Source organism: Podarcis erhardii (assembly GCF_964252035.2).
Source record: "Podarcis erhardii genome assembly, chromosome: 1".
NCBI classification, from domain to species: Eukaryota; Metazoa; Chordata; class Lepidosauria; order Squamata; family Lacertidae; genus Podarcis; species Podarcis erhardii.
The window spans coordinates 108,641,337-108,667,472 of NC_138497.1; the positions used below are offsets into that span (position 1 = coordinate 108,641,337).

The window sequence follows — 26,136 nt, forward strand, 5'->3', positions numbered from 1 at the left end:
AACAGACTAGTAAACCAACCTCCAAGGTCTGGTGGGCTGACGATTACCCACCAGTGAAGTACTGGTGGACCTTATAAGAAACTGATCTGTTTAAGAGCCATTTACGATTCTGAATATTCCAAGTCACAGAATAGAGACACATGATGGTTGTACAACAACTAATTGTGTGAATCATCACCAAGTTATAAGTTTTTCAGCTCAGTTCAATCAACTAATTCCTTTCCCTGGAATTCAATGGACCAAACTGGATTAATTGGTTACAGCATTGGCTACTTACATAAAATTCTGACATTTCAAATTGTAAGTATTGTGACCCTAGTTTAACCCAAATGTTGTCAGCTTCAAAAAGCAACATTTCTTCCTTTCTTCCTTGTCAAGCATCTGACAGCTCCATGATGCCATTCCAAAAGCTGGCTTAGGGAAAGTGCCTAGATAATCACTGCTTTAGTGTTTAGACAGCTAGCTTAAGGAATTTGACCTCAGTAACAAAACATTTGCCCTCTGTTAGCAGTTTATAGATTAGGAGAAGGGGGGAACAGTTTGTTGAATTAGTAATAAAATCACATGGCATATGGCCAACTGAGCAATGAGCACTTTGCTGCAGTGTCTAAGAAAGATATAGAATCATCAATTTGTCAGAAATATCAAAATGATTTAAAAATAAACCAACCAAAGCAAATAAGCAAGATAGTCTTCCAAGCACATATGCCTGAAGCCAAGAACAAATGATGGCACCGATGGGTTACGAACTTAGAGATACTGACATGTATCTCATAGTCACAAATGAAAACAAAATGGATCTGGATCTGGATCCTCTAATTTTTACTCTAAAATGTCAACTAAACTCCTGGCTAGCTGTGCATCGACATTAGAATTGAAGAAGTAGTTTCAGATTGGAATGGCGACATTCAGTATTATGAATGACAAATGGAGGCAGAGTTTTCAATAAGACCTTCAGCCCAAAGGCTGCTTGTGAATGCAGGAGTTCTGGTACTCAAATGGGAGTTCATGGCAATGAATGGCTTCTCCCATTCAATGAAGTGTCAGGGAAAGGCCCACATCCTCATTATGCACACAGAGCTGTCCAAATATTGCAGCAAATTAGAAAGCACATGCATGCTGGCAGACATGTGTGCATGGCAGACCACCCGCAAGCAGGAAAATGAATGGGGTGTTGCTCCAAACGGTCTCACAAAGTTAGCAGCTAACTTCCAGAATGTTAAACTTTATCATCCCATTCAAAAATATATGTGACCCTTTACATTAACTTTATATTCAAAGACTAGGCAGAGGGCATATCAGCATATATGAAAATGAAGGTGAGAAATCAACTATTTATACCTCTATGAGGGCTACCTGTGTTTCACTGGGTACTTCAAAGAGCCTCAGTTGTCTTGAATTTCAATATTTCAATATATTAAATGGTCACTGAATAACAACACTGATATATTTATAGACAACTTTCACATACACACCCCAAAGTAGAGAAAGCAAATGATATAAACTAATAATTTTCGAAAGAGGAAATTTAATAGCCAATTAATCCTAGTGCCCATGTATGGATAGAAGGTTAACACAACCTTCTGTGTTAAAGAAATAGTTGTTTTCAATCCTGTCATTCCTCTAGAAACAGTATAAAAGCCACAGGCAAGATGAAACATCATAGAGCAGTTGTTATTTGTACAGATGGTCGACCAAAGTGCCGTGCCTTTTGATGTAGAAAGTTAGAAGAACTGCATTCAAAATCGCTGACAGAGCAAGTGACCCACAAAAGGAAAACTTCATGACCTCAATCCATAAGCGCTCCAACATGCTTACAGAGATTCTGCTTCAAAGTGCATGGAAAAGCCTGCCAATCAGGTGATCAGTGGTGCCTGCAAACCTGTTTTTGACTCAGACATGACTTTACCTGCCCTCCACCTGACGTCATATAGGATGATGTCATATATGACGATTTAGGGCAGGTGGCCATGGCTTGGCCAAACGGGGAGGCAAACCAGAGGCTGCCCACCCCTGATCTATAGCAACACAACTTGTTTTTGAAACTGGAATTTTGTTAATGAAGCAGTGCTATGCATATTTACCTGAAAGTAAATCCCATTGGTCTCCGTAGGATTTGTTTCTGAACAAACATACATAAGATTAGACTGCAAATTGGGAAAAGGTGTGGAATTCTAAATATGCTTGAATTCCTATCCAGATATATTCAAACACTTCCAATATTTACTATTTTAAATGAGGCATAACTGTTTGGTTTAGACTTACTTCTGGGCAGCCTGATTCTTCCTCTGAAATGAGATTTCCAACAGTTCCTGCTCTTTTACAAATATAAAAATATATGTCTTTACAACTTTTAACTTTCCAGCGTCCCTCCTAAACAAAACAGGAAAAATTAATGAAGCTTAATATGTCATTATTTCAGGGGGGGGGGGGAATTAGCTCAATGGGCTTATTCATAACATGGGAAGGAAAACTGGTGGTGGTGGTTTGTTTTTGTTTTTGAATATTAAAATACTTCGATTACAAGTAGAAGTTGTGCATTCTGCTAGCGTTTTTAGATCCCCCATAGAGTTTCATACTGTTAAGTGCATAAGTAGTCTCTACTTGACTAAGCAAATGTTCGTTAGATGTGACCTTAATCTGTATGTGTGTGTATGCACACACACACACATTAATAATAAATGTATTAAATAAAATACGATAAATTCATGTCAAGGCATTCGTATTTTAGCTTTCACTGCTTGTTTATTCTACCTATTTGCCTCTGGAATTGTCTCAAAGGCTTGATGAGCTACTCTGAAGTGTCAGAGTATTTCCCGATATTGTAACGGGTCAAAGCCAAACAGTGAAGAATTGTGTTTTTGCAAAATGTTTATCTTGGAGGACATTTCATCTACAGCCTGAGGATAGGGAAAAACTGAGTGGCCAAGTGTAAGGTTATGAGACTAGGAGAGGAGAGTAGAAACCTAAAGGACAGGAAATGTGAAATAGGAATAATGATTCTGAAAAAAAGAATAGGTAGAGCACTCAAAGCCCTGAGATAGTGCAGGAGGGGGAAAGAATGGAACTGAAAAACCAGTGGGCCTACAGGGGAAGAAGGTTTAGCAAACAGCCTAAGGAGAGGAGAGCTGTGCCTTATTAACACACATTTGGACTGGAAAGACAAGGTAATTGTGGACGCATATCGTTCCATTATGATTTGCTGTGTGCATGAGAGCAGTCATTATATTACTTGAGAATCATCAAGCAAATAGAGCTCTCAGAATATTCTACTTCTGAGGCATTGCACACATAATGCAGCAAAACAAAACACACACAAACAAAAACCACCACTTCTAGGACAGAAACATTTACAAAATATTATTATTTTTATATATAAAAAAGAGAAAATAAATAAAACATACATATTGCTCAGCTGAAACACAAAGTTGATTTCCCCCCTGATGGACATTTGGCTCTTGTTTGTGCCAGTAAGTGAAGGTTACCGGAGATCCATCAGACCATTCAAACTCAACTGGGGTCTTATGACTGCTCAGTCCAAGCCAAGTTTCTGTCACATTTTCTGTAGTATACAATTAAGTGCATTTTAAGATGATTTGGACACACCAGGTCATTTTCGACAGCACAATAAAAAACACACACAAAGTTGTCTCCACATTTTAGTCAGACTACTCTTTTGCAACCTAGACAGGCCCCTAATTTGATGCCCTGTCCTAACATGCAGGTGAACTACTGTTTTGAGGGCTACCGTACGTCTGGAATTTCCCAGACACAGCTGGAATATGGCAGTCAGAAACAGTGCCTGGGTAGAAATCGCTGATCAGGCCAATCTAGTGTAGCATCCTGTTTGCCACAGAGGTCAGTGGGGATGGCCTTTGGGAATACGAGGGCAATGCCACTCTGCCATTGTTGCTCCCCAACAACTGGTGTTCATAGGCACTGGAAATTCCTCATCCTGCTTTGAACTCAGCACATCAGCCTGGAACAAGGGCAGGGGAACATCTCAGCCTGAGGGCCACATTCACACCTGAGTAACCTTCCAAGGCTCACCTGCCAGCAGTGGGCGTGGGCAAAGGTAAAGGAGGCGGGATCAAAGTCACACACATACATACCAGGATTTCCCTAAGGGGTAATTCAGTTTTGCTGATGTATTGCTCTGTGATTTATTTTGTGCTTGTTTTGTGAATGAAATTTAAATGGATTATATTATGCAGTTTACTGATATAATATTTTAAAATATATCTAGAGAGAGAGCACAAATAAAAATAAATAAATAATAAATGTCCCTTCCCTTTCTCTTTGTCTATCTTCTTCTTCTTTTCAATTTTTTTTTGCATTTTCAAAAACATGCAAACAGAGAGCATATTTATCCCTCCTCCCCTTCCCCTGTGCCACTAACAGCTTCATACCAAATACAGCATGTATACATATATCATATGACTTCCCTTCCACACTTTCCTGGTTCCTTTGCTTTTCTACAACTCCATGTAATCCACATCTTTTTAACCGTCCAATTTGTTATCTATTAAATACTCTATCTATTTCAACTCTGTTGGATTTACTCAAGACCTGCTAAGCTATGTATTCATCTATACTAGTTGTTAAAATATTCAATAAACATTCCTTCCAGTAGCACCTTAAAGACCAACTGAGTTAGTTCTAGGTATGAGCTTTCGTGTGCATGCACACTTCTTCAGATACACTTGCATGCACACGAAAGCTCATACCTAGAACTAACTCAGTTGGTCTTTAAGGTGCTACTGGAAGGAATTTTTTTATTTTGTTTTGACCATGGCAGACCAACACGGCTACCTATCTGTAACTGTCAATAAACATTGTCCATTCTTCCTTATATTCCTTATCTCCATTTTCACTTATCCTGTTCGTCAGATCAGCCTCTTCAGCATATTTGAACATTTTACGCTGCTATTCTTCCTTACACTGATATTGCTCCTGAGCTGCAGGTTAGGGGTTAGCGCAGGTACGCCCTCTTGGTGCCCTAAGCCTTTAGCAAATTCCTGGTGATGCCAACTTCTGACACTGGCCCCCAATGGGGTTTTTCTATCGACTTTGGGTTGGATTGTCACACTTGACAGACAGGAATTCAGAGTGGCTGCCTTTAAAAGGAAAATTGTCTGTACCTTAAACCAATGTTTAGTGCACATTAACTATGAGAACTCACCATATTCAAGAAGATTAATGAGCATCTCTGTATCAGCCAAAGAGGTTATGCTAATGAGTGTGCTGTTATCATCCTGGCAGGAAAGCAAAGCTTCATTCCAGTTTTTTCCTTCTTTATAAAGTTTATAGCAGTAACGATTATATGGATACCAATTATAGTCACAGTCGGTAGGATAAAATTTCCACGAATCTTTTCAATTAAAATGTACAGAAACAAGGCTATATTAACCAAATGAATTCTTTCCTAGTCCTCATAAATCTATTTATGCAATATACATGCACATATATAATAGCTCTTTTCACTATTTCTTTTTTTTAAGAAAAGAGAACACATTTGCCTAGCAAGAACTAGCTACAGTGCAAAAATGTGTCATATGAATATGTTTATGCATGCATAAGCACCCCCCCCACACACAAAGAAAGAAAATAAAATTGCCCTAAGAATGTTCGAGAAGTTCAGTCTTTGTGAATTCTGACATAATCTGACCTAAACCACACCTTCCAGCCTAATACGGAGATTGGAACATACGCTACAATCCTAACTCCATTTATTTCCAAGTAGACATAGTAAAGACTTTTTTTGCAAACCACTTTGAGGTTCTTTTACAGTCAAGTGGCATCTAAATTTTATGAATACATAAATAAATAAAGACTGCCACCACAGTTACCCATCAAGCTTTGAGCTTCCTGAACATTCCAATGCAGTTCTCACTCAATAAAAGTATCAAAATGATTAAAAAATTCATGAGTTAAAAAAATAAATTGGATTTTCATACAGATTTTTTAAAACTTCAGGTTGATGTAGACTTATGGGTCAAACAGAACAGAAACAGACTGATTTACCTATACTGTTACCTTTCACTGAATGTACAGTAGTACCTCGGGTTACATATGCTTCAAGTTACATACGCTTCAGGTTACAGACTCCACTAACCCAGAAATATTACCTCAGGTTAAGAACTTTGCTTGAGGATGAGAACATAAATCGTGCTCCAGCGGCGCGGCAGCAGCAGGAGGCCCCATTAGCTAAAGTGGTATTCAGGTTAAGAACAGTTTCAGGTTAAGAACGGACCTCCGGAACGAATTAAGTACTTAAGCCAAGGTACCACTGTAATAGGGCATACTTCTGAGTACTTTGTGTAAATAGTGTTCATTAACAACCAATGCATTACTAACAACATACAGGTCTCAGCTGTATTTGTCTATATTCTGGAGCAAGAAGGGTGGAGGACGTTTGGACCTCCAAATGCTGCTGACTCCAACTCCCGCCAGCCCCAGCCAAAACGTCCAGTGGTCAGGGGTGATGTGAGTTATAATTCAGCCACATTTGGAGGGCCACAGGTTGCCCACCTCTGCCCTAACAGAATAAAGAAAATGTTGCTGAAATTAACATCTGTTCTAAAATTATGAACCTATGTATGCTTCCACATTTTGGGTTCCATTAAAACTCCAGGGAAAGCTTTGTTAGTTTTAGAAAGCTTAAACCATTGTAAAGGCTCACAAATTCTTTCAGAAGGGGAGAAAAAAAAATATGTTTGCTTGTTTGCATACAAAAACAACCTTCTCCGGAATCTGCACCAATAAGACATACAGTGGTACCTCGGATTAAGAATTTTATTTGTTCTGGAGGTCCGTTCTTAACCTGAAACTGTTCTTAACCTGAGGTAAAGTAAAGGTAAAGGGACCCCTGACCATTAGGTCCAGTCGTGACCAACTGTGGGGTTGCGGCGCTCATCTCGCTTTACTGGCTAGCATGACTAAGCCGCTTCAGGCGAACCAGAGCAGCGCACGGAAATGCCGTTTACCTTCCCGCTGGAGCGATACCTATTTATCTACTAGCACTTTGACGTGCTTTCGAACTGCTAGGAGCAGGGACCAAGCTATGGGAGCTCACCCCGTCGCGAGGATTCGAACCGCCGACTTTCCGATCGGCAAGTTCTAGGCTCTGTGGTTTAACCCACAGCGCCACCCACACTTTAGCTAATGGGGCCTCCAGCTGCCGCCACACAATTTCTGTTCTCATCCTGAGGTAAAGTTCTTAACCCGAGGTACTACTTCTGGGTTAGGAGTCTGTAACCTGAAGCGTCTGTAACCCGAGGTACTACTGTAGTTGGCTTCCATTAGGGCTGGGCAGGGAAGAGAAACTGCAATGAGTATATCCCCTCTAATTTTGTGTTCTGCCATGCTCCCCACTCCAGCCATTTGGTGACTTGTGGTGGATGCAGTACTCTCTCAAAAGTCTAACTGTACCTACTAGTCCAAAAAGCCTGGCGATCCTTGGACTATAATCTATAATAACACCACCTTGACAGGGCTGGGGAACTGCATCTGGCCAACTGGCCGCATCCTTATTGCCAAATCTTCCCCTGCAGGCCAAATCTGACAGGTAGGCAAAACTGCCCCCCCCCGTCAATCACGTGACATCACAATGCTGTTGCAATGTGACCCGATTCAGCCTGTACAGTTCGAAGTCAAACTGTGAGCAAAACAGTCTGCAAAGCACAGAAGATCAATTGATTTATCAGCACTTGTGAAGCCCAACATCGGCACAATGTGCTTCCCAAGTGCCACTCAGTTGATTGTCGGTGCTTGAGAAGCCCAGTGGAGGGACCTTTGCCAACATTGCTGATCAGTTGTATTATGTATTATTTTATCAGGTGTAGGTGAAAGGAGAAGGCCGGGGGACGATGACGACGACTAACTTAGGCCTGCAGACTGGAGGTTTCCCACTCCTGCACAATGAAATGATAAAAAAATGAATAAATGGGATTCTATTCTCCACTACATGCAGAAAATGTTCTTCTGAAGAGCTAATTTCTCCTCTTTAAAATCTAATGAAATAGGTACGCTTTTTGCCCTCAGAATGGTAAAAGTGGGATTGTTAAGTGTTTGATTGCCTTCAAAGCTTATATGCCAATTTACAAACAAAGGGACCCTGAACAATGATTTATACTTGAAACTACCTTTCTCCTGAATTCAATTGGCATACTTAGCACATCTTGTAATTCCCAAACACTCAAACTGCCTGAAGCCCAAGATGTGGAATGTACATATGTCCCCCTTATTAAAAGTAGAAAGAGATATAAAAAGCCTCACAGATCAAATTACATTGCTGGTTAGAGACTCACCAAATGCTTCGTGTTCAGTAGCATTTAAATATTTTTTGCATACATATGGTAATCCAGATTCACATGGGTAACTTTGCCAGTCCTGCTGTATTTTTGAGTTAAACACTTTGCAGCGATGTTGCCCAAGAGAGCTGTCAGAAGGATCTGCAAACAGAATATTATTTTAGCACTATGTGTACAGTACAATACAATACAATATGCAGTGGGTATTTTATATATATCTCTGTATCTAAAAACCTGACATTCTGCCCCAATCAGCAAGATTCTCCAAGTCCAGAATGATGACTAAGGAACAGAACCACATCTGGGCAGGCATGATTCTCAATTTCTTTCGTTTAGAAGCTATCAGGCAAGTTTAGCCTTCCATCCAAATGGTGTCCTGAAGTGCACCACTTACTTTATCCCATATTTTATTTTTAATTGTATTGTTTTATTTTTTAAAATAGAATTTACATCCAACTGTTTTCCTCCAAGGAGCTCAAGGTGGTTCTTCCCCATCTTATTTAATCCCCATAACAACCCTGCGAGGCTTCATGGCCAAGTGTGGATTTGAACCCTGGACTCTCCCAGGTCCTAGTCTGACAATGGCTCTTTTCAGTTTGGTGGCTGAAAAATTCTGTTCTTGGCAACTCTGAGGTCAGTGGATTAAATAACATTTTTAACTGTAACTGTTTTAAAAAGCTTTTTAAAAAAATTGTGGATGTGTTTGCCACTCTGGGCTCCTTCGAGAGAAAGGACAGGATATAAATTCAATCCATCTATTCATCCATCTATCCCGTAGTTTGTCCATTGCCAAACTACTGGATAGATGGGTGAATAGATGGATAGAATTTAAGCATTCTAAAACAGTTAAAACAGCATTCTAAAACAGTAATTTATTGCATGTGTATTAACTTCTTGCATCTACCAGTAATCAGGGGAACAGAAAACTCAGAACCTGGTCTTTCTAATGTTTATATTGGAACATACTATTGCCAGCTCGTATTTTGAGTTCAATAGCAATAGCAATAGCCGTAGAATCCTGGTGTTATAACAGAGCCAAGGATGAGGATCTGTGTACCTGATCGCCAGTTCACAAATGCCAAGGGTGCTCCATCTGACCATTGCCAGCCAGCGGCTCCATCCAGCTGATTTAAACCTGTCCACATCAGAACTTCCTTTGTGCCCACCTGTTCTGCAGTGTAACAAGAGATCTAGCTTGACATTCAGGTACCAGTTCAGTATTGCCCAATTTACACAGGAATTGCATCTCCAAGCTGGTAGGTTACTTTCTCCACCTTCCACTAGGGAGAATGAGACATCAGCAGGAGGTACAGGTAACAGCATTCTGCATTCATTACTGCCAGAGGAAACAAGAATCACTTTAAACTCCTTTGGACATGCCCAGGTACCCCAAGATGCCAAGCAGTGTAACAGGGATGAGCCCATTGATTTTAAACACTTGGATGGAGCCTCCTTGCAGTGCCTGCTTGAAGTTGAAATCCCTAGGCCCCCCTCGCAAATTATCTCCTATTATGTTTTTGCAATTTTTTTTCAAGATCAAATCAATATTATTTTGATTCATTGTCCTGGGGCTCCTAAAAGGTGTGGTGCCAATAGGCTCGTGCCTGCTCTGCCTGTTTGCTAATATGGCACTGCCGCCTTGCCTACGTGGGACAAGTGTAGTTCCTTCTTCCTCTCACCACTCCAGTTGAACATGCACTGCTAACCTCTCTCCTGGTATTAGTAAGTTTAGCTGCTGTCAGCCTTTCCCCCTTAGCCTCTCCCAACCAAGGAAAGGAAAAGAGTGCGCAGGGTGAGGGTGGGGAGATTAACCGTGGAAGGGGAAGTAGGAGCAGTCATATTGAAACTTTTAATATTATTTCATCACAAACTATAGATCCTCTTGCACACTAATGAATGTCTTCCGCCAAGTGCATGGGCTCATTCCTATTACCATGCCCCCAACATATAGGAAGGCCAGGACACATCCAGTGCAGTAGACAAGGAGCAAGATGATCCCTATGTCCTATGATAGCCACCCACATGGATGAGCACAAAGTTCCCCGTGGGTTTACCTGCTGAAAAAGGTTGTAGGAGAAGGGAATCTGGAAGGTAGGTGCAATTTAGGGTGTTTGGGGAGGCGGTAGGATGGTTGAAAAAGTTTGAGAAGCACAGCTATGCCTCTTTGTGAATCACCTGTCATTCAGGATTACAATGACACGTTGCACACATAATGCTAAACCATAGTTTAGTGCTATGTAAATGAACAACAGTGATTTTCAAGCTTGTGTACTCCCTCATCCCCTAACAAGAGATTGAAAGCATCTGTTTTCTGTCACAAGCTAATTGTGGTTTTTCTTTATGGCTGAAAAGGACAAACTGTGGCTACTTTAAACTATGCACTGTTGAAACAAAACAGGATCAAGTTGTGATTTATGACGCTGGCTTGATTCAATAAACCATGTTAAATTAATCAGAATTCTCAGTTAAGACATAACAGAAACTCCAGTTACATGAAAACAGGAAGAGGAAGGGTTGTGCAATGGTTGAACATGGAAGAGAGGGGAAGGAGTATGTGAGCCCAAGGTTTGTTGCTGCTCTTTCATGTAGTGTTAAACTATGGTTTCACATTACATGTGAACTGGACCAATGAATTTTGCACAAATGGGGCTAGAGCAACTAGGATGAAATGTGAAATGGACAGCTCTCCTATTCTAGCCACTGACAGAGTCAAATGAAAGGTTTCACTCACAAACATGGTTTCAAACCTACCACGTGGACCACTAATATACTTCTGTTCTGCCATATCTGTGATGCTTAGCAAATCTGCTCCTTGTCTCTGACATGCAACACGTGCCTCATTCCAAGAGAGAACAGAAAGAAGATTGAATTGGTAACAGATCTGAGTGTCTGTGTTCATCTCCCAAAAAATGTCACAGCCAGTCTCTGTGTGAAAAAAGAGAAAGAAATCAGTTAAAAACAGCATGATATTACAAAGCAATTAAGAAAGATAACACTCTGAGATAACAATCTAGCTTAATTAACACCAAATGAACAAATGGAACTGCTAGGACGTTATTATTACAAATTCGCTTTCAATGTTCTGGTGTCAAAACTATATCAGGAAGTAGGATGCACTCTGAAATTTAAAAGGAAAAGGAAAATCAACTTCACACATAGGACTGAATTCCTCCTGTCTTGATAATGTCAGTGAGTAATACAAGTTTTGACAATTAAGGAAACAGTCACTTGAATTGGTGAGCAGCATCTAATGAAACATTTACTTCCCCATCTTTCCTTTCTCACTGTCCATTTATTGGTCTGATCTCCACTGACCAACAGACACATAAATAGAGTTAGTAGACAGAGGTGCATATTAAGTAACATTTCTTTTGTTTATAAGTGAATTGCTACATCATGCGGCAACTGCAGCTATGGACAATTAAACCCTCAGATTAGTAAGAACTGCAACAATAAATAAATTGATAAAAATTTCAAGTACTTTAGTGGGGGACACTGTTCAAAGGCAACATTTGTTTTCCTAGGGCATTTATATCCGAGGTGCACTTTAAAGCTTCTTCACTTCTTAAAAATCCTCCCCTTTCTTCTATCTTCTAGATTAAGACAGGAAAGAGACAGGATTCCTGCTGTATTTGCACATAAGGAAAACATGGTTGGTTCTTTAAAAACAACAAGTGGGAATTCCTTTTCAAAAGTTGTATCTTTCTTGCTAGGTGGTTATGGAGCTGCTAAATACTTGAACCTAAGATGTAAGGAATCGCTCTTATGATTGCATATTGATGGAACTGGTTGAGAAAATAACAAATCTCATACAAAGATAACAACAACTTCTCTCCATGATGTCAGGAAGACTTTAATGAATTATTGGGGGGAGGAAGAGGAATAGAATCTGATCTGATGGAGTCAAAAGTTTATATTTTTATGTAGAGTTATGGAAAACGTTTAATGAAATGAGCATGTAGTGTTGCATCGGAAGTCCATCTCCCTTGCTACGATAACAATTGAAAATATTGTATCAGCAAAAGGAAAAAGTACACATTGACACTTGAAAATCTTACTGATTTCAGTGGGGGAAGTGTGCACTTTTGTTTTCTTCCAGTGAAATCAATGGGATGTGCAAGTGTTTAACTTTGGCTGGATCATGTGCGAATGTTGTTCTTGCAAGCATAGTGTACTCCAATACTTTCTTTGAAAGTGGCCAACTAGAGAGAGGGAGAGAAAGAAAGCTGATGAATGCTGGCGAAATTTCTCACTTGGTTTTATGATAGTACAAGGCAGCTTTTACTAACCTGGTGCCCTTCAGTTGTTCATCCTAGCCAACAAAGCCATTGGTCATGAATAATAGGAACTGGAGTCCAAAAAGATCTGGAAGGCACCAAGTTGGCAATCCCTGCTATAAGGTATGGGACATACTGAATGTAGCATGTAAGATGTGACTATCTGGTTATTCATTAACTGTTGAAGAACACAAGCACATACCAGAATCTGGGCAAAGTCCCCATTTTTCATCTTGCTCATACTGACTTGTTGTGGCACACCAGGGATAGTCATCTTCTCTGGAATCTCTGATGCACTCATAGTGCCATTGATTGTTGTATTTAAATGGAAAAACACAAGGCGAGCCATGGGAATTTCCCAACAGGGTATATGTCTCTGCATGAAATAAAATACCGAGGATAAATCACTTAGAAAAAAATATATAGGAAACAATAGGAAACCCTCTAATTTGTACTCCCCCAAATCTGGTATCACAACGGTCCTTTGATTTGGAATAGTAATCATACTTACATGAAAGGAAGTTCCTTTGAAATCAGTAGTACTTCAGAATAAATGCATTTGGGATTAGGATCGAATGTCAATAATGCAAGATTTTCAACACCAAGGCTGTGAGTTACTGTAACTATATTTGTTTTTCCATTCTTCTTGATATTATAATGTAGCAGAATAGCAGAAGTGACAATGAACTGCTTCAAAAATGCATCCATTTACAATAAGAAAAGATTTTCAACTGCTGTCATTATTTTAGTTTCATGGTTTTTAATTTTTAATAATAGCAAGACATAATTGCAGAATAATTATTATGTAGGTGTCATGGACAAAGAATGCCAGAGTTAGCTTACTAAACCAGGACACCCACTCATATTTTTATTTGGTAGCAGTAGACTTGGCCTTTTAAAACGCATTACTACAACCATCATAGGATAACTAAGGATTAGAAATTACTCCACAAGACATCAAATCCAAATGATGCAATTGTGTCAGGATGTCATATACAGTACTTATACCAGTGTAAATTCATACAGCCTCCAAATTTAATGTATTTTAACATTAAAAAATAAGGGCCATATATTTACATTGTTTCCCTATCAAATTCATACTTCTCCCCTCCGCCCTCAAACTTTTGGTATGGATTATGTCTTGATAGTAACAACTTGATTTGCAACAGAACATAGGAGGCAGCCTTACACAGTCTCAGACCATAAGTACTGTCTACACTGATCAGCAGTACCTCTCTAAGGTTTCAGACAGGGGTCTAACCCAATCCCTACCTGGAGAACTGAAGAGCTTATGGACACAAACCAAATGCTTCACCACCGAGCCATGATATTACAGTATTTTTATTTGGCCATTCATCTAGTTATAATGCATTGCAAATAGCTAATGGCTGCACCCCAAGACAAACAGTATATATTTATTGTAAAACTTATATTCACAGGTGGTCTTTCTGCAACATCAGAACACGTGGTGTATATCGAGCACAAAACTGTGCAGATCATTGATTCATAAATAGGTTTGTAATTGTGAATGCAGAATTGCAGGCTTCACACAAGAGCACGACTGGAACAAGTATCACGTAAGCCCAGTAACTGTTGGGCTTAGCCATGTGAAATAGATTGAAAATTAGGAGCATAAGCACATAGAAAATGGTGACTGTGGGAGTACTTTGAAATTAGCAAGCTAAACAATATTTTTTAGAGCACAGCCACTTTTTTGAACTGAATTAATATTTGAGAAAGGTATCACACTGATAGCCTAGAGAGAGATCAAAGCCCTTTGCGGCAAATCAAACTCATGGCATGCATAACACACAAGAAACAGTCTTTGGAGTGCTTCTCCACATAATGTGGGAATAGTTGGCTCAAGGTGTGTTTGCTTGCAAGCCACACACAACAAATGGCTTTCCTTAACCCATGTGATTGGATCCTGTTTCTGTTTGTTTTAGTCACTTGTAAAATGCTGTTTTGGAAAAAAAAACCTATTACCAGTAATATTAATGGAAGCATGGAAAGAAAGCAAATATTTATTTTACCTTTGAATGCATGTTCACAAAGATCCCCATCAAGAGACAGGAATTGTTTCCATCCATATGTTGAATTTCTTTTTGCCACAACAAATTTGCCACTCTCAAGTGCTAATTTGTACTGCGATGCACCAATCAACCCTTTTCCAAGGCAGCTCCACCACAGTGAGTGCTGAGCTGAATTGCATTCAGCCATGACCAATGGCTGCTCTTGGTTGCTGATATTGAGTCCTAGACAAGTGCTTCGGCCGATGTTGAAAAGATGCTGTTTAGAACCCCATTTCCATAACATGTATTTCGAAAGCTGAGTGCAGTCTTCAAGGATGAGCTTCGATGTCTCAGCTTTAACACATGTGTTGAGGGAATCACTTTGGATAATAAATATCCCTTTTTCTAGAACAAAAATACTCCATTTCAGTTCATTACAATGACTGGATTATTATCAATAACAGTGATAAGACATTCACAATGCAATCCAATGAATCTCTACTCAGTAGTAAGCAGCACAGGAGTGCAATGGGTCTTACTCCCAGTTAATTATATATAGATTGAATGAATGCATGAAAATCCTTTACTCATTCAAACTTACAACCAAACTTGCCCAGGAATGGCTTTCCCAAGCCTACTGAGTTTTCAGATAACCTTGGGTTTGAATCTGGTTACCCATTCATTTGAAAATAAAATTAATTAATTTTCCTACAAATTGATAGTCAAGGTTATTAATGAATTTATTATTAAGTACTGCAAAGTAAACTATGTCATACATTTATTACCTCAATATTCCAGGAGGAATGTCCCAACCTCTGAGACTATGTTTTCCCCTGGTTCCCAGGTTACCTCTCTGTGGCAAATGGTAGGAGCAGGGATTGCCGCAGGACAAGAATCAGGCTTGTCAATATTTGTAAGTTTTGTAGCATTTAAAAACATCTAGGCAAGTGCTCCTGCCAGAGAAGTCACCTCAGAACTATAACTTTAAAATTTAAAACTTTAAAAAAGGTGTTCCAGTTGTTAAAGATGTGTTGGGGAAGTACGCAAGTCCTTACCACTACAATGACACAGGTGCTAGCCAATAGGCACCTATGATTCATGTGCAACGAGAGTGCACATATTTGTCAGAACTTGGATGCCCACTAAAGTGAAAGTGTGGCATGTCTCGGCTACGCTGTCCTCCTCTGTCTCAGAACAAGACATGGAAAATGCTATTTCATCACAACAGTCATTTTACCTGAGGGGGAAATATTAGGATTACTAGCTCTCCGTAAGCTAAAAACAGTGCATAAACCACATAATGAAATGATTGATTAGTGAGGCCCTCTAGTGAATGGCTAAGGGTGCTTCTAGTTGACCTGTTAATTGAATATTCATCCTGTTTTGTTTGCAGGGAGGTTAGGTGACAGAGCATCAAAGCAAGTGCTATCCCACACTTTCCACTGCATTTTTCCTGTCACTTTCCTTATTGCAAAAAGTCTGACCTTTTAAGGAAGCAGGTTTGAAGCACAAGGCCTCCCAATCAATTTTAACAGCACAACCTAACTTTGATAGTATATGACTGGATCCCACCTGAAAACCACATCAGTCTGGAATCACCCATACTATGCATTCCTAAGCTGGCTTATTCTGAAATCAGTTCTATAGAGGCTTTCTTCTTCTTATCATAACACTTAATGCAAAAATAATCTTCTAACCAATTTACAAAGGCTAAGAACCACTACACAAGTGTAAAAATCTAAAAGGTAAAGGTAAAGGACCCCTGTTACTTAAGTCCAGTCGCGAATGACTCTGGGGTTGCTGTACTTACAGTATCTCACTTTACAGGTCGAGGGAGCAGGCGTTTGTCCGCAGACAGTTTTTCCGAGTCATGTGGCCAACATGACTAAGCCGCTTCTGGCAAAACCATAGGAGCGAATGGAAAGTAAAAATCTAAACAGCCATAATTTAAATACACAACGTAACAAAACAATTACAACTATACAGCTATTAAATAGGAGACTCAATGGTGCTTCCTGTCTAGTTAGGAATGCCTCCAGGCTATCACTATTTTGCAGGAGGGATTCAAACACATATCAGAACTTTGGATTTGTGCAATTAAAGTAAATTAAACACAGCTAATGTGGCGCTGTGGTCTAAACCACAGAGCCCAGGGCTTGCCGACTGGAAGGTCGGCGGTTCGAACCCCTACGACAGGGTGAGCTCCCGTTGCTTGGTCCCAGCTCCTGCCAACCTAGCAGTTCGAAAGCACTTCAAAAACAGTGTTTCCGCGTGCTGCTCTGGTTTCGCCAGAAGCGGCTTAGTCATGCTGGCCACATGACCCGGAAAAACTGTCTGCGGATAAATGTCGGCTCCCTCGGCCAGTAAAGCGAGATGAGCGCCGCAACCCCAGAGTCGTTTGCGACTGGACTTAACTGTCAGGGGTCCTTTACCTTTACCTTTTTTAAACACAGCAAACCCACTTAAAAAGACAAAGAACTTTTTGCGTTTCGGGAAGTGATGTGGAGAAATGCATTAAAAAGTGTGGGTTTAACGAACGATTAGCGGGACAGGTGCTTCAGTCACCCCACAAACAAATCGGACTTAATGCTCACTGGAAACTAGATATACTATAATCATCAGTGCACAAACAAGTCAGGATGAATGAATGTTGCTTGGAGGAGCCTAAGCCTGTTCAGGACTGCAGGCCAACAGCACAACCCTAGCCATCCCTACTCAGAAGTAAGCCCTGTCGAATTCAGTGGGTTAACTCCTAGACTGGGCTGCAGTGCAACCCAAGTTATTTGGAGTGAAAGTGCCACTTAAGCACGATGCCAAGCGTGCAGAGGCCCCCCTGGACTGGAAGATTAACGGCGGGGGAACTTGACGGCTGACTCACTGTGATAAAAGCTGGAAGGGAATCAAAGGGGAGAGAGAGAGAGAGAGAGAGAGAGAGAGAGAGAGAGAGGAGACGCGCAGAAAAGAGCCGCCGCTTTCCATTCAGCGCCGTCCAAGGCAACTGCACTTTCCCAACAAAACCCCGCCCGCTCCGTCCAGCTGACTTACTCCAAAAGTAGGGCACTTGGTCGCGCGTCAAAGCGCCGAGCTCCTCTTCAGCCAAGCTGGAGCGAACTATCAGCATGGAGCAAGCCCAGACGAGCTGCAGCAGAGACTTGGCACGGGACATTTCCGCCGCGTTTTAAGAGAGGGGAAAACCTTCCCGCGGAGTTGGCAGGAGGAGGACAGCCCTCGTCCGGGAGAGCATGAATGGGGAGCGAGGGGAGGGAGAGCAGCTGCTTCTGTGGGGGTGAGCTGAGCAAGGCGGGAGACGCTTCCCGCCCTTTCCGCCCGAGGGAGAAAAAACGCCGCAATTTCTTCTCTCTCGTTGCTGCAAGTTCCTCCCTCCCCTCCTGAGGGGAGGCGGATGTCAAGGAACCAGGCCGTGACCACGGCAGAAAGAAACAGGCAGGCCCTGCGGGGCGCTAAATAAATAAGCCACCTTTACGTTGGCAGAAGTAGCTAGAAAAATGGGGGACAGGCCACTCTGGGTGGCGGTGTTTTCCAGACGACGTGCTCCTCCTGGTTGGGTTGTGGGGAGGTTGCACTCGGACGCTTGCGCGCCGCAGTTCATTGCGGCTTTGGCGCTGCTGGCGCGCGCAAGAGTTTGGCATGCAAGTAGCAACGGGAGTTTGCTGAACCCACAGCGGGCTGGTGACGTAATGGAACGTAGGCTCAGCAAGCTTGTCATCTGCAAAACTAGCCCAGGGAGCAAGAGACAAGCATCTGAGCAAGAATCCTGCCCCACAACCATCTCCGGCGAAATTCCAGCTCCATAGGCGGAGATTGCTGCGTAAACAAAGGGCAACTTTCTTTGGCTCTTCTTATACAGCTTTAGTATCACTGGCGCCAACTAGTGACATTAACTAGGAACCCGCTCCTACTTTAAAAGCTACCAGATCACATGTATTCCTGGTGCCACATTCAGGGGCCGTTTTATTTATTTATTTGGCAGATTTATAGATTCCTCATTTCAAGGCGGATAATTGTGTTTCCTAGAAATGTGGGAAGCTGCCGTATAACTGGCCCATGCCATGGCTCTTCCTATCCATGTCTCTGGCTAGTGGTACTTTGTATAGTTTGTAGCAGAATCGTAACAAAATTAAATCCTATCGAATTCCATGGGGCTTACTGTCAAGACAAGCCTCTAGGATTGCAGCCAGGTAAATTGCTAGGTGGCACTGGACTTAGTAACTAGGTGGAGTCAGGAGTTTCCATCTACTGTTCTCGAATACTGATGTGCATTCTATGGGCACTTCCAGATTTGTATTTTTTGGGTGGGATTCAACCGCATCCCTGAACATTGGTCATTTTAAAAATAAAATAAAAATTATTAAAGATTTTCATGAAATACAAAAGAACATGCAATCTCACTTTTTTCTGTTCAGATTGTATAGTCTTTGGGTTACATTCAGTGTAGGTCATGTTGACTGATGGGAACTGGAGTCCTATAAACCTGGAGGTCTCTTGTCATGGGTGGCTTTCACTTATTATTATTTATAAATTTATATACTAATGGCATTATAAGCAAGTTTCTGCAAATAACTTTCCCAAATATATTAATGTTTATATATACATCTCAGTATCAATAAATTAAAACTGCAGCACTAATAAACATGTATAGGTTTGGGCTGTAAAGTGGTAAAAGTAAAGGTAAAGGGACCTCTGACCATTAAGTCCAGTTGCAGACGACTCTGGGGTTGTGGTGCTCATCTTGCTTTACTGGCCGAGGGAGCCGGTGTTTGTCCGTAGACAGCTTCCGGGTCATGTGGCCAGCATGACTAAGCCACTTCTGGCAAACCAGAGCAGTGTGGTAAAGGTAAAGTTAAAGGGACCCCTGACCATTCGGTCCAGTAGTGACCGACTCTGGGGTTGTGGTGCTCATCTCGCTTTATTGGCCGAGGGAGCCGGCATACAGCTTCCGGGTCATGTGGCCAGCATGACTAAGCTGCTTCTGGTGAATCTGAGCAGCGCATGGAAACGTCGTTTACCTTCCTGCCGGAGCGGTACCTATTTATCTACTTGCACTTTGACGTTCTTTCGAACTGCTAGGTTGGCAGGAGCAGGGACCGAGCAACAGGAGCTTATCCCGTCACGGGGATTTGAACCACCGACCTTCTGATCGGCAAGTCCTAGGCTCTGTGGTTTAACCCAAAGCAACCCTAAGCTGCTGTGCAAATACATATAGATGAAGCTCTTGGTTTTTTATGGGTCTTCCAGGCAAGAAGGACTACAATTAACCCCTTGCTTCTTTCATATGCTCCTTCCATTCTCTCTCTCACCTACTCACACAGACAGATAACTGAGACTGACCTTAACTGTTGACTTATGGTTGACTCTGATGGTTGGAAGGTTGGGCATGCATAAGGTTATAGAACATGTAGCAAGTGGACTGCCATGCTAGTCTGGTTCCCCTACAGATGCCAGATTTACAGAACAACCCAGACCATGTCATTGATTTCAGTGAAGCTTTCTCACAGATAAGTGGGGTTAGACTTGCAGCGTGGAACAACCACTGACAGTAGGGTTTGAGACACATTTACACTGACTTTAACAGGGCTTACTGTACATGGATGAATGGGCAGCAAGGTGTAAGTGGATTATTCAACGGTTAGGGAAATTACAGGAAATTACTGCTTCTATGTTTAGTCCAAATGATATTTGAGAGCTACCCAGAATTGATTATTGAAAAGCAAAAATTATAAAAGATGTGTATTAGCATTTCTCACAGGTATGCTTAGGATCACAGCCCTAAATGTTTTGTGCCACAACAGTTAAAGCACATTCATTACTTGGCAGGTTGTGCAGGGATAGATTTAATTTGACTCACATACCAGACCCATCTGCTTCCACTGATCATTGCAGCTAAGAAAAGAAGGGTATTTCACCCTCACCCCAGCAAAATGGACCACATTGTTGGAAAGGAAACTGCATATATTTGCTGACCACAAGTCACCGTGAAGAACTAGTTCTAGTCCATAGATATCATTTTTAAAAAAGGCAACATTCTGAAAAGTAGTGTTCTAAATAATAGAACAAAATAATAATAATAATAATAATAATAATAATAATAATAATAATAATAATAATAATAATAATTTTATTTATATCCCACTCTTCCCAGCCAAAGCCGGGAACTTGCATAGCACAGCAGGAGCTTTCTGTGTTCATAATAATTGATTACTATCAATGTCATTTGACCAGTGGGGTCTCATAAAAAGAAAGATATAATAAACACAATACACAGAAGTGCTTGGAATTCCAACAAGGAAAACCACAAAACTAAAAATAGACTTTTGCCTAAGGGAGCTTGCTACAATTTAGAGGTTACATCTGTGGAGACAGAAGCAACCAAATCCCTACTCTGAGACATCTAAAATGCCAGGTTTTAGAAGCCCACCCAGAACCTTTTGAACTTTCCATAAAGCTTTGTGAGAGATGCATCCAGCAACCAGAGGGCAGTGTGAGTGTGAGTGTTGCACTGGGCATGCAAAGCCTAATAAGCACTTGCCCAGCTTCTGGAAGATGGTGTGGGGGTTCAGATAGAGTCCTCCTGCCTCCCTTTCAAAGCCGGCCAAGTGCTTACCTGTGTAACTCTTGCAGTAAAATATTTTAAAGTGGTTTTTTTAAAGAGAGAGGGAGGGAGGGTGGGAGAAGATTGTTGTGGGAGGAAATAAGAGAGCCAGCCAAAGTTGCAACTTTTAAAACCAGGAACTTTGAGCCTCTGGAAAACTTTCTTGACAGCCTTCTCCAATGGGAAAAGCCTTTGATTTGCTTGTCAACCTTAAGGCTTCAGCTCTTACAAAAAAAGGAGAAGTTTTTAATCCCTCCTTCAGCGCTAAAGGAGTGCCATAGTTAAAGCTTGCTGCTAGGCTTGCAGCTCAATGGAACGTGCTAAAAGAGGGACCAGGGATTCCCATGACAAGTGCTTGAACAACACATGTAAGCCAGTAGTGAGGCTGTGTGGTCACTGTGTGGGGTTGGGCAATGGAACTTCCCCTCCCCCTCTTTCCTCCCCAGTGCACCTCTCCCAGATTTCGGGGGACTCCCAGAGTAGGGTTTGTTTTTTTGTGGGGGGGGGAGTTGAGGAAGGAGAGGGAGAGGAGATGAGAGAGTTGTTCCACTTGTGCATTGACTCTGTGGGAAACAACCCAGTGACGATATCCAATGTTAGGCCTTATCAAAGTAGACCTTTTGAATGTGGATTTAATTTTATCAGTTTCAATTGGTTTACTCTAAGTATGATAAACATTGGCTACCACCCTATGTAAGTAATCCAAAACAATGCACATTTTTTCTGACTCCGACTATACTGTGCAATAAAGGAAGACTCCTTGATCCATGTGGGTTATGCTCCATCCTTGCAGATAAAAAAATGTATCTGAGTATGCTTCATAGCTTAGAAGCACACTCCAATACATTTTTTTAAAAAATCTGTAAGGGTGAAACAAACCCACACAGATCAAGAATTCTTCCCTTACCGTTCAGTATAGTCATAGTTAGAAAAACTTCCAAATTTGTGAAAGTCGTTGGCAAGCTTTTGCTTTTTTATTATGCCTGGTGTGTATAATCATGGTTCTTTTAAAGGTATCTATCCATCTTTGCCAATTGGTGACAAAATGTTAAGACAGTGGAAAGATTTCAAAGTATGGACCATTTTCTGGAAATATAGAAAATGAAGATTTAGAGAGAGGTTGATTGTAGGTAGGTACTGCTATAAATTACAGACCACGGATAGCCACTATAGAGCTAAATCAATTCCAGCTTTCATACCCCACTGTGAAATATAAGCAGACATTCCCATGGTGTGCTTGAGAAGTATGATAGAGTGGCAATATAGTCCCTGTCAAAGACAGAGAAGGAATGTGCTCTTCATCACAGCAGGATATTAGCAAGAAGGATAAATATATATATGAATTTATATTAGGGAAGAAAAATGAGAACCAACAGAGAAAAACCCTGCAATTTCTCCAATATTTTACAACGGTGTAGAAGAAAAAATAATTATAATGCATATGTCTTCTCTATCCAACAATTACACATAATAGTGTAATAACCTGGAAAAGCAAGTTGACTACCGAAGACTACATTTATTTGAAAGTTCTTCATAAAGCAGATGCAAAAATGAGCAGCAATGCTCGAGTTAGAGCAAAATTTTAGGAAGTTGCAACAACAACATCTATGTCCAGAATTTGACCTGGGGTTATATAGGTATCACTATTGATATTACCCAAGGTAATCAATAATGTAAGCTCTTGGACAAAATAGGCTGGGGGAGAAAAGAAAAACAAAAACACTGTAAGAAAGTAAATGGAGGTGTACGGGGATTGCTGGGGATAATTGAACTCTTTAAAGCAATTTGAGAACTTCCAGAATTAGCAATATTTGTAGAAAATCTAAGCATTGTACAACAATGTAATCTTCCCTCTTGAGAGCCAGTGTGGTGTAGTGGTTAAGAGTCTCGTAATCCGGGGAACTGGGTTCAATTCCCTGCTCCTCCGCCTGCAGCTGCTGGGTGACCTTGGGCCAGTCACACTGCTTTGAAGTCTCTCAGCCCCACTCACCTCACAGAGTGTTTGCTGTGGGGGAGGAAGGGAAATGAGAATGTTAGCCGCTTTGAGACTCCTGAAGGGGAGTGAAAGGCGGGATATCAAATCCAAACTCTTCTTCTTCCCTCTTCACAAAATGTTTAAGAAACTTGCATCTGCAGGGGAACCAGATGGAGTGACTTTACTTGAAAGGGAGTAGAGGGGTAATTAGTATCTCATATAAACTTCTTAATATTATGCTTATGTGGCAAAATATCTGGTCTGAACCAGATAGCCTGAGCTGTGATATTCTATGTGTGATGGGATACCAGAATATGCATCCAGAATGGTCATGTAATATGGCTGTCCCTTGTAGAGAACTATATGCCTGAAATCCTGACTTGCGCAATCTTTTTATCCACGTTTGAGGGAAAAGAATAATGCAGACCTGTTTGCCCCATGTACAAGGCTCAGCATTGGGCACCTTGAGCATTTGCATTGCAGAGTGTATGGGTACATGCCCACTCTTCTGTAGAGGTGACACAAGTCATTTTGATTTATATCTGATTAAGTCAGAGGTTCCAAATCTGTGGTCCATGGACTAGCTTAATTCAGGTGTTCTGTGGTGTAGTTCATGACTAAATGCCACTGACAGACTTGCCTTCTGTGAATCTGTCTAATCCCCATCCTTTTAGACCATTGGCCATCACCACATCCTATGGTGAAGAATCCCTTATATTATGTGTTGTGGAAATTATGATATGCTTTTCCATGCTTCAGGAAAATCCAGGTGGCCATGTGAATTCAAGTGATGGTGGCGATACACACATGTAATTAAATATATATGTTAGATACTGCATAGGGATCCAAAGCCCTTTCTCGAAAGTCAGTGTGATATGTGGTGGCCCTGAGATAAACATTGTGAAATTGTGACACCCACCCACCCGAGTTACTTACAAAACAGCAAGAATCAGTACCAAATGTTGTGGCACATGGTGCACACAAATTATAATCTTTATGGGTCATAACCATGCCCAGGATATTTGACTTGTTATAGAATCTGAAAACCTGTGCAAAAGTGCTTGATTAGAAGAATTCTACTTACATATTAACATTTTAAAAAGGAAAGAAAAACTACTTAAAATGTCAGGTTTTAATTTTTTTTTATTTAATGCATGCCATTCACACAATATTTACATATTAAAAAAACCGCGTAACAAAATGCCCAAGGGAATCCAATGAATAAAATGTAGTTTTGGCCTCATTTAAGGTCCAGCCTTGGGTCAAAACTATTTCAGGAAACATAACTGTTCAGACATTTCCAGTGTCTTCACCAAGTACATTCATACTATGAATAACATAGTGAAAGTTTGCTCTGGGAGGGAAAAAAAACCAAATACCACTTCATGGTGGAAAAAAAAAAAAGACACCCCGCTTACATGCCAGCTAAACCCTCCATCTTTTCTCTCACCTTCTAAAATGCAAGAGGCACTCTGCAAAAAGACTTCTTTTTTGTATAACTACATATACAAAACCACATTTTAAAGCAAATGTAAGTTCTATTTTGTGCAACAGGATTTACATCCTAGTAGCAGGGCAATCCTATACATATTTATATGCAGTAAGTGAAGCTTCCTTCTGAGTAGAGATATATAGGATTGCACTGTAAGTCTATTTAAAATTGCAGCCTTAGTTGTGGGGAATTTTATTAGCCAAACACAGAAACCTTTCCTAAGTTTGATTACTTTTAGTACTGGAATCTTTCACCATGTCAGGGCTTTAACTTCCATATCAGAGAAATAAATTCAACAGGTTTTGAAAGCAGTAGTGTTAAAATCTTGAGTTTATGTCATGTGGCTATTAACAGCATAGGAATCATGCCTCAAAAAAGTGGCAGCTAACATCTTCCATGACTATTACTGCTTATGAGTAAAGCTACATTCTGTTTTGTCATTTGGACACAAATGCAATGATTAATGAACATGCAGCATTTTATTGAGATGGCTCACGTGTATTTTTTATAATGACCTGCTTTGTGAGGTGATTTGCAAAGGAATGCACATAGCTGCCACCTTTGTTGAGATGAGTAGGAAGTTTCTATATGCACAATCTCTGTGTGTACACCTCAGAACATAGTGCATCCTAAGAGAGGTTTGGCTTCAGGCAGTGACACCAATTTACTCTTGACAGGTCTCTCCAGCGTCTGGCTATGATGTTTCTGGCTGCTAAGAGTAGGTGAGTTTATAATGTGCATGGGCATTATTATCCTGGAAGATGTTTAGTAGGGCCAGTTCTGGGATGACTTCTAATAACTGTTTAGTTACTTTGCTTATTTCTTGTAGGACTGTTGTCCAGAAGGGTTGGATTTTGGAACATTCCCACCACATGTGGAAGTATGTGCCTGTGGAACTGCAGCCTCTTCAGCATTTTGGTTACTTCACATCCAGTTCTGAATTCTGATACAGAAAATGAGTTCTCATGGATCAAATTAAGCTATGACTACAGGTCTTCCAACCATGAAAAACACATATTCTGTCACCCTAAACTATTGTACCACTACAGCATATTAATAATAAATTTTGAACAAATTTAGTAAATGTAACATTTTTTCAAACTATTCCCCTCCCACCCCCCAAAATCAGTCAGGGTGCTAAAATATATCCGCAGCAGATCCGGGTTGTCTTTCCTTTTGCCTGTATGTTACATTTTTAAATGTTGTTGTTGAGCCTCTGTACAATGGGTTTATTCCCTAGAAAAGAGCGGGAAAATTGTATTCAATAAACTACTTCATATTTGATTCTGTGGCATTTTTTTTTACTGCATTTGGTTTTTTAACAAAAACAGTTAATAAATAGATCTGTACTTAAATCTGATGTTAAATGAAAAATGCAAACAACTGAAGTAAAATATTTTGTATATTTCCCAAGAAATAACTTAGGCCATCGAAGGGTCATGATGATCCTATTTATTT

At 40.7% G+C, this 26,136-nt stretch overlaps 2 protein-coding genes across 2 annotated transcripts in view; both read right to left on the reverse strand.

Annotated features, from left to right (window-relative positions):
* Positions 1–18,496, reverse strand: part of PLA2R1 (phospholipase A2 receptor 1) — a 61,303-nt gene extending 42,807 nt beyond the window's left edge. The window contains exons 1-9 of the mRNA XM_081874267.1: positions 17,647–18,496; positions 14,623–15,006; positions 12,792–12,965; positions 11,064–11,237; positions 9,370–9,483; positions 8,310–8,453; positions 5,183–5,371; positions 3,405–3,562; positions 2,266–2,373 (exon numbers count right to left, since the gene is read on the reverse strand). Coding sequence (XP_081730393.1) covers positions 2,266–2,373; positions 3,405–3,562; positions 5,183–5,371; positions 8,310–8,453; positions 9,370–9,483; positions 11,064–11,237; positions 12,792–12,965; positions 14,623–15,006; positions 17,647–17,767 — 1,566 coding nt within the window. The 5' untranslated portion in view covers positions 17,768–18,496. The remainder of the gene's footprint in view (positions 1–2,265; positions 2,374–3,404; positions 3,563–5,182; positions 5,372–8,309; positions 8,454–9,369; positions 9,484–11,063; positions 11,238–12,791; positions 12,966–14,622; positions 15,007–17,646) is intronic.
* A 5,815-nt stretch (positions 18,497–24,311) lies between these two features.
* The window catches only part of ITGB6 (integrin subunit beta 6), a 67,157-nt gene continuing 65,332 nt past the window's right edge, over positions 24,312–26,136 (reverse strand). The window contains exon 18 of the mRNA XM_081871551.1: positions 24,312–25,914. Coding sequence (XP_081727677.1) covers positions 25,816–25,914 — 99 coding nt within the window. The 3' untranslated portion in view covers positions 24,312–25,815. The remainder of the gene's footprint in view (positions 25,915–26,136) is intronic.